General features: G+C 40.0%; 1 protein-coding gene across 1 annotated transcript in view; it reads right to left on the bottom strand.

Annotated features, from left to right (window-relative positions):
* ing1 (inhibitor of growth family, member 1) overlaps window positions 1–3857 on the bottom strand; it is a 3951-nt gene extending 94 nt beyond the window's left edge. The window contains exons 1-2 of the mRNA XM_058392480.1: window positions 3545–3857; window positions 1–1920 (exon numbers count right to left, since the gene is read on the bottom strand). The exon at window positions 1–1920 is cut by the window's left edge and continues 94 nt beyond it. Coding sequence (XP_058248463.1) covers window positions 1130–1920; window positions 3545–3686 — 933 coding nt within the window. The 5' untranslated portion in view covers window positions 3687–3857 and the 3' untranslated portion in view covers window positions 1–1129. The remainder of the gene's footprint in view (window positions 1921–3544) is intronic.
* Window positions 3858–9315: the final 5458 nt, after the last annotated feature.

The following is a 9315-nucleotide window of genomic DNA, read 5'->3' as shown; positions in this document are numbered from 1 at the left end:
AGAGATCTGAGTCATGCATAACTGAATACAACTGGATTCAAATGTAGAAACCTTAAAGAACAACTCCACTCTCCTGTGTGTGTGTGGAAGAAGAATTTCTACTATAGTTTCTCTATAGTGAAGAAGGAAGTTCGAGTGCAGCTGTTAAACACCTGTAACACAAACTCGTCACGCTTCAACAATAACAGAGTTAGGATTAAAAACGACCGAGAAAACATCTGGAACATCCAACAACTAATTACGCTTTTTTTTTTTTGTACCAACTTATACGATGTTTCTAGCGAACACAATCCAGTGATTAAAATAACACCGTATGGAAACATTCAACAAAACAAATCTGTAGCAGTTGGTTTAAAGTTCACACTACGCTTACACTAGCAAGAGAAATGTTACTTGGGGGCGTAGCCTGCCCAGTTCAGATGAAACACAAAACAACTACACGGAACGGCTTCGAAGCGAACTAGCTAAACGCAAAGGCGCCATTTGGTGTAAAATGGTTTAGATCTCGGCTTCATGTTAACTTCCTTCTCGGAACAGATTAGCAAAGCAACCTAGCTGTACAAGCTACCCACAACCTCCGCTACATCCTTACAAATGTTTTTATTCCTAACGTTTAACGAGTTTGTATACGACGATGTGAACCCAGAGTTGTCAGTTTTTCTTTCCGATTGTTGTACGTCAAACAGTAAACGTGAGCTAACTGCAGAAACATCGCACCAGACGTGCGACAGAATTGGTCCAAAAAATCGTTTGAGCTAATTGGTTGGATTTATCGCTTCGTTAGAGCGTCATGCCTAATTTGCATAGAGGTGAGTAAATCAGTATTGTTGCTGAAATCGGTCTCACTTCGTTTACATAAACTTTAAAATGAGAAACCTGCTCTGGTCGTGTTTCGGACAATTTTGGGGTTTTTTCCCCACCATTTAAAGGAATTTTTGAAAATTTTTGTCCGTATTAATCACAAATAATACAGATGCATGAAAAATAATAATAATAATAATAATAATAATAAAAGCTGGTGTTTTACTTTAATGCTTCTTCTTCTCCAAAGTGTAAAATGAATTGGACTTCATCTTTATAAACTCTTGGTGAAAAGGCACTGAGAGAGAGAGAGAGAGAGAGAGAGAGACTACCTACTATAGGCTCGCTCTTTTTTAGCCAGGGTTTTGTCCATAGTCTTCTCGTTGTCTCCTCTGCACTTCGGACAGTACCACTTACCCTTGGGCTTGTGGTGCAGGTCGACGCAGGAGAAGTGGAACCACTCGATGGGGCACTTGTCGTTATCGCAGCAGATCATCTCTCCGTAGGAGACCTGCTCGCACAGGCAGTATGTGGGCTCGTTCGGGTCAATGGGAAGGTCAGTCGGAGACGCTTCTCTCTCCTGCTTTGCTTTGGACCTCTTTTTCTTTTTCGACGATGACGTGGACGACGTCCTGGCCTTCTTCTCTTTCGGGGTGACGACGCTCACCGGGTCGTCGCTGTGCTCCAAACTGTAATTGGAGTTGTCCCGGTTTTCCGAGCCACTCTTTTGCCTTCGTGAGCGCTTCCCGCTCACCTTATCACCCGACACTGGCGTCTCCTCGCGCTTTCTGTCCGTCACCGTTTTGCCCAGAGACATGAGCGGCGTGGACAGCGGAGTCACGTTTACCGTCGTCACGGCGGGGGAAGCGCTGCTCCCGACGGACACGGTGCTCTCCGGAGAACTCTGACAAGCCTGGAAAAGCTCAGCTTGCCACTCGAACTGACGAGTGCGGTTCTCCACAAGCTCCACCATCTGTCCAGCGATCTGGAGCTTTTCATCTCCCAGCTCTTGGGTACGGATCAGAGAGCGCTGGACATGCTGCAGGAGACGTCGTCTCTGGACGGGATCCGATTCATGCTTGTGCTTCTCATAAACGTCATTCAGATCCTTCAGGATCTCTGCAAAAGGGGCCAAAATGGATCAAATTATTCCCAATTATTTGACAGGCAAAAAAATTCTACAATTAACCTGATACTGTTAACAGATTGTTGATCATTAACATATATACGAAACCATCAAACACCCAAAATCTATGATCTATGAGATAATGGCTTTGATACCAGTATTAGCCTAGAAGTTTTGGAAGTTTATCTGCTTTGGAAGAGCGTACAGACGAGGAGCAGAGTGAAACTGACAGATTAAAAAGCTAAAGCGCCGCCGCATCACTCTCATCAGGTAGTGATGAAGTGAAGGGTAAGTCCCTCTGCACCGCTCTCAGCATTGTGGGTTAATATAGGAAACCATGAAGCTAGATGGAAACAGATAAATAAATCTCAGTTGCTACTGAAGATCATGTTCACGCTGGATTTTTCCACCTATTGAAGGCAGCTTCATAGTTCTGAGCTTTTCACTTTTCTCTCTCATGGTTTTAACACCAGATGTGAGACGTGTTTCGCCTGATGTCAGAGATTTTAATCTGATCTCTGATACTTTTAAGTATTCTAATAAAAACACTTCGTTTGATATTTATCCTAGACTTTATAAACGGCTAATTAACTTAATAAACCACTTTTGCAGCATATACTAACTACAAATAAAAGACCGTTATATTTTTTATAACTAACAAAAGTAAAAAATGTTCGCTTTATATTTACTACTTTTAATTTTGTGACGGAAAACTACAAACAAACGTATGCTAACGCTAGCTAGCTGTTAGCAAAAGCATCGAGCTGGCTGGCACCTAGCTTAGCAAAGCTAGATACAGTAACGCATGCCTGTTTACCGCTAAAGCTAATAGCTAGCTAAGTTAGCGTTCTTTGCGTATCGATAACGGTGTCCCTATGTATCTAGGGGCAGCGCGCGCGTGGCGATTCGGACCTGTTGCTATGGTGACGAATAACGGCCATACAAGTGAAATATAACGTGAGGTGTGTGTATAGAGAGAGATAAACGGATGGAAGAAAGAATGTTAGCTCGGTTGGCTAGCTTAGCATAGTTACACGTCACTACTTTACGAGGTGTAATATTTCAGCCGGAAAAGTGAACATATTTCCCAAACGAATGTAAAAAAAGAAAGAAAGAATATTTACTTTTAAAAGAAAAAAATTAAAAAGTAGGTGATGAGTTACATTCAGAAAAGATTTAAGTAGACTTAGCTTAGCACGCTAGCTAGGGACATGCTAAGCCAGCTAATGACGTTAGCGTAGAAGGCATGTTTACTTGGTGTGACACAAATTATGTAAATAAAGTATCATTTGTTTACATAACGTTAAGGCTTTTACGCCAAACATTACTTGTTAACTCATAAAAGTAGATGCATTAAAAAACAATTTAAACTTTAATAATAATCGGAATAATGTCATCCGTGATACAGTCATATGTTTTGTAATTAGAACAAAATTTGTTAGGTAACAATATTTATTATATCACCCTAACATGCAGGGAACTCTTTAAAAGTTACACATGTTTATTTCAGGGTTTTGTTTATCTGCAGCTTGTCGGTTAAACATAAACATAAACATAAACAAGTGGTCAGATTTGAGGCCAATAAAGATGTGATGTGTGTCAATAAAAAAAACCAACCTTGGTATTTTGCGTCTATTTCCCTCATTAGAGAAACACATCTCTGTAGGTCCAGAGGTAAAGACTCCACCAGCTCCAGATATTCCTCCACGTAGTTGGAGAGCACATGCACAGACTCCCCGTTCGCAGCAGGGTTTAGCATTGCTGATATCACTCTATTTCTTTATTTTCTGCATTTACTTGGTTAATCCCGACCGAGTTCGGTGTGCTCCACGTCTCTGATTTCGGTTAAAGACTAAAAGTTTCCTGTCCTGTGTGTTTCCTGCCGAGCCGCTGCTTGTTTTCAAGCTGCTAGAGGAATCGATTCGTTTAACCAACCGAATCTTTTAAACAACTCTTTCAAGTGAGTCGATCTGTGGAGTCGATTCCCACCCATAAAGGCTTTTTTTTTTTTTAATGCATTCTCTTTCTGTACAAAATTCATTTTTGTAAAACCCTTTGCACAGGTTTAAATCGATTTTCCATTCATTTGGAAGTGCATACACTTAAAGAAATAAAGGTACCAGGATAATATTACTTCTTTTACACATTATATTGGCAAAGGTTTTGGGACACCCCTCCAAATCATTGAGTTCAGGTGTTGTTTTTCAGGGGTTGGACTCGGTCCCTTAGTTCCAGTGAAAGGAACTCTTAATGCTTAATGCAAGACATTTTGGACAATTTCATGCTCTTTGTGGGAACAGTTTGGGGATGACCCCTTCCTGTTCCAACATGACTGTACACCAGTGACCAAAGCAAGGTCCATAAAGACATGGATGAGTGAGTTTGGTGTGGAGGAACTTGACTGGCCTGCACAGAGTCCTGACCTCAACCCCATAGAACACCTTTGGGATGAATTAGAGTGGAGACTGTGAGCCAGACCTTCTCGTCCAACATCAGTACCTGACCTCACAAATGCACTTCTAGAGGAATGGACAAAAATTCCCATAAACACACTCCTAAACCTTGTGGAAAGCCTTCCCAGAAGAGTTGAAGCTGTTATAGCTGCAAAGGGTGGGACAACTCCATATTACATTCATGTGCATGTAAAGGCAGACGTCCCAAAACTTTTGGTCTGGCTCGCAGTCTCTGCTCTAATTCATCCCAAAGGTGTTCTGTCAGGTTGAGGTCAGGACTCTGGGCAGGCCAGTCCAGTTCCTCCACACCAAACTCGCTAAACTTGCTTAGCATGAAATTGTCCAAAATGTCTTGATATGCTGAAGCTTTGCTGAAGTTTTGGGTGTCCCAAAACTATTGGCAATATAGTGTATTTTGATATGAATCTACTGACTGTTTTTGGAAAATAAAGAAATCACCCCAAATTACTTTAAAATATTACTTTAATTTGAAAAATATTATATTAGGTGTTTTTAATCCAGCATGTCTCTGGTACATCTCTACACATAATCACGAATTAAATCCAATAGAGCAGCATGCAGCGGTTAAGGGGTCCAAGCACTTTTGCTCCACCACTTTAGCAATAAAGGAAGACCGAAAGCCACTCACACCATTAGCACCTGTTCTCAAAGAAATACACTATATAGCTAAAGATTTTTGGACACCTGATCGTCACACCCTTATGTGTTGTGGAACTGTTGCCACAAAGTTAGAAGCACACAGGTGTATAGAATGTCTTTGTTTGCTTAAGCATTACTGTTTCATTGCATGACAATGCCACTGTGCACAAAGCAAACTCCATGAAGGCATGGTGCATTAAGGCTGGAGTAGGATGAACTGGAACTGGGGCCTCACTGACATCCCAACATCAGTGATTCCTCACTGATTCACTAATTCTTCTGTAGCTGAATGAACAAAATCCCCTTACACACAGCCATACACTACAGTCTAGTGGAAAGCCATCTAGTGGAGCTTATTATAACCATAAAGGAGGAATAAATTTGAATTGGAATATTCAACAAGCACATATAGGTGGAATGGTCAGGGGTGCACAAAATTTTTGGCCATATCATTTATACTAAATTTCAAGTCAATGCATCAAGCAGTTTCTGGTGACTTTTCTGTCGAATGTTGTGTATTATGCATGAATCGTTCCATATATCGAAAATTCAGTATATAAGTTCTAAAGAATCTGGATATATTTGTAGATAATTAATGCATGAGGCCTGAATTAACTTTTAGAGTGATGTCAGTGGTCCTTAAAGGAAACCCGAAACATCCCCTTTGTTGTTCCAGATTGGTGCCTTAATTTCTGAGAGTGTATTTGTTTTTTGCATGACCTCTGTCACCATCAAAACTCTGTATTTTATTACAGAATAATCACACAAATGTTTCCACTGTCTTACAGAGCACTGTTTTTGTTTTCATATGATCTCTATTGAAAGCTAAAGCCTGCAGCTATGAAGCAGGCCACACAGGGCAGAGCTTTGTGACTGCACTAATCAACAAGGGATTTCTTTGTCTCTATACACTCACTCACTGATCTGATGTCTTATATAAAGATTTATTCAACCTCCCTTAACCTCATAACAGAGATGGAAAGCGTTATATTCGCCGTCCACATGACCAGACGTCCTTCCTGCATGATGGAGTCCTGAACTAATCAGCTGAAGATTATATAACCCTTTCTAGCACAGGGTTCTTGCACAGTTTGTTGAAAACTGTTAAAATGTGATATTTTAAGTTACTAAAGTTGCCATTGTGATGTCTATAGACATAATTATCACGCAGACAGATTTCCTCAACTGTTCCCATTGGAGCCTATAGATTGCAAAATTGTTTACAAATACATAATGTAAAAGGATGCATTAGCATTCACCTCTATAACTGTGCCACCTTTACATCATTTCTGAACTAATTCAAAGAAGGAGACGCTGTTTACAGACACTTGTAATACACTTTCACTTAACATAACACTTTCACCCAACACTTCTCATCATCCTGAGAACATCATCCACGCAGTGAAGCATGCCGGTGTGTAATGCTTTATATCAGCAGGGACTAGAATGGAGCTAATTTAACCTCTGAATGTCAATTAAAATATTTTTGCATCTTCAAATGCTGGACACTTTTTTTTTTTTTATAATTTGTCTTAGTATGTGTTGAACTTTTGTTTATGTGCTTGTAAATGTCATTTGTTCTGTAGTGTTTTGTTTTTGGTCTGTTTGTAATTTTTTCTAACGTTGTTAACATTTACGACAATAAAAACTTTGGATCATTTTGAATATATATTATTTTAGTTCAAGTGCTTGAAACATTTGTATATTATTTGTTAATGTATATAATAAATGCAACTTATTACTTTGGCCTCGTGACTGCATACAGAAATCTGGCGTTCTCGGAGATTCCTCTTCTGACCTCAAGAGGTCGCTCTTGCTTTAATAATGTTATCGTCAGCGATCTGAAAATGAAAACGTCACCTCGAGCTGGTGTGTGTGTGTGTGTGTGTGTGTGTGTCCTGCTGACACATTTAAACGTCCTAAACAGCCTGTCCCATGTGTTTAATTAACACCTACAGTGTTTCATTAGTGTTTAATTGTTCATCTGCTGTTTCTGTGTAATTTGGACACACCTAATGCTTGACTCTAGATAACACTAGATTAACACTGTGCTTACAGCAGTGATGTAGACACACAGTCAATAATGCAGCAACTGCAGAACTACATACAGATACATGATATTGCCAAAGGTTTTGGGATGTCTGCCTTTACCTGCACATCAATGTAGTATGGAGTTGTCCTGTCCTCTTTGTGTTTCTCTTTCCACAAGGTTTAGGAGTGTGTTTATGGGAATTTTTGACCATTCCTCTAGAAGAGCATTTGTGAGGTCAGGCACTGATGTTGGACGAGAAGGTCTGGCTCACAGTCTCCACTCTAATTCATCCCAAAGGTGTTCTGTGGGGTTGAGGTCAGTCAAGTTCCTCCACACCAAACTCACTCATCCATGTCTTTATGGACCTTGCTTTGGTCACTGGTGTGCAGTCATGTTGGAACAGGAAGGGGTCATCCCCAAACTGTTCCCACAAAGAGCATGAACTTGTCCAAAATGTCTTGGTATGAAGCTGAAGCATTAAGAGCTCCTTTCACAGGAACTAAGGGGCGGAGTCCAACCCCTGAAAAACAACACCTGAACTCAATGGTTTGGAGGGGTGTCCCAATACTTTTGGCAATGTAGTGTAAGTGCAAAAGGTTTGTACAACGCACTGAATCTGGATTATTATTTTTTTTAAACATTAAAAAAGACACCTCTGTAAATCAAATGAAATATCAGAATAAACAGAAAAACAAGACAACTATGGGTTCATGTCATGTGTTTTTGGCTGTAACACATTTAATCAAACCAGAAATGTTCTGTTCTCTGATTGGATCAAATGTAGATAATTAGTGTAGCTGATTTGAGATACTCTCTTCCAGTAAATACACCATGGTGGAGTAAATAATCATTAAAATAATTATTTAACAGCTTTATATGTATTGGGACACTTCATAATCTTTAAAGTCTCTTAAACACAAAAAGGTGAATTATGTCCTGTGTTCTCCTGAATAATCCAACACGCTCATGGCATAGAAACAGATTGGACACTGGATCAGTGTCAAATCCGATCTGACACTGACCCAGCACTTCAGGTCAGACCTTTATCATTGCGCATCCCTGATTAGCCTGTGATGATGATTAAAACTATTTACTCTGCTTTAATAAAGGGTGCTGGTGGCTCAGTGGTAGGTTTCTCGCCTGGCATGCTGAAGGCCCGGGTTCGATTTCCAGCCAGTACCCAAACCCCTGCCACTGGATGCATAAAAATGGGAGGGTGGAATCCGGCGTAAAACCTGTGCCAAATTGTTGTACGGACCACCCCTCACACACACGTAGGGAGCAGCCGAAAGATCAACAACATACTGCTGTAATAAAAGACCAATCATTATGGTTATAATCACTGCAATTATTCTCCATTTGAATGCGTGGGTGTGGTTCTCTTATTAATTTTCATTAACTAACTCACAAACTCACGCTCCAGCTGGTTTTGTATATTAAAAGTAAACAGTTAACGCCTCAGTCAGGAATCAGGGCAATGTACATGTCAGTGTTTAACATCAAAACGACACAAAAGCATACATTAAAGTGTAGAACCACAGTCTGTGCAGATCGCAGCGCAGGCTTTCTGATAATATTTTTATAATAAAATGCGTTAACCCATCGTCTCAGTCGTACAAGGCTCCTTAACACTGAGGATTTTAACATGGAAATACACAAACATAGACAAAATGATGGCTAACTAGCATCCATGCTAATGTCACAAGGACACAAGAGACTCATTTTAATACAAGTCCATAGTTTAGGTTTAACAGCTGAGCTTTATCATAAATACAAGTACACAGCTTTATTGAAAAGAAAGATATGAGGAGAAAGTACTTTTCTTCATCCTGTGATCTTCAGGAAATTCAGATGATGCGACTAACTGTTGAAATATTTGTAAAATATTTAACAGGGGTGAATATAATCATGAAACAGGCTTGAGTCTCGTAGAAAAGAATGTGGTATGAGAGGATTAATGGATTCAACCTGTATAGAAATGCAGAAATCAAAAATATTTGTAATGATATTTTGATATTTTTAAGGTTATTCTGTTTTCTGTGATCTTCTTCTTCTTCTTTGGGCTTTTCCCTTCAGGGGTCTCACTCATCTCTCTCCACCTATCCCTATCTCCTGCATCCTCAACACTTGCACCCACTAGCTTCATATCCTCATTTATTACATCCATATACCTCCTCTTTGGCCTTCCTCTTTGCCTCCTGCCTGGCACATGACGCCTCATAGAGGAGTAATAAAGTGTAAAA

This window comes from Hemibagrus wyckioides, linkage group LG06 (assembly GCF_019097595.1).
Source record: "Hemibagrus wyckioides isolate EC202008001 linkage group LG06, SWU_Hwy_1.0, whole genome shotgun sequence".
In the NCBI taxonomy this organism is placed as follows: Eukaryota; Metazoa; Chordata; class Actinopteri; order Siluriformes; family Bagridae; genus Hemibagrus; species Hemibagrus wyckioides.
The sequence above is the reverse complement of the archived record's forward strand: the minus strand, read 5'-3'. Positions and strand labels throughout refer to the sequence as shown.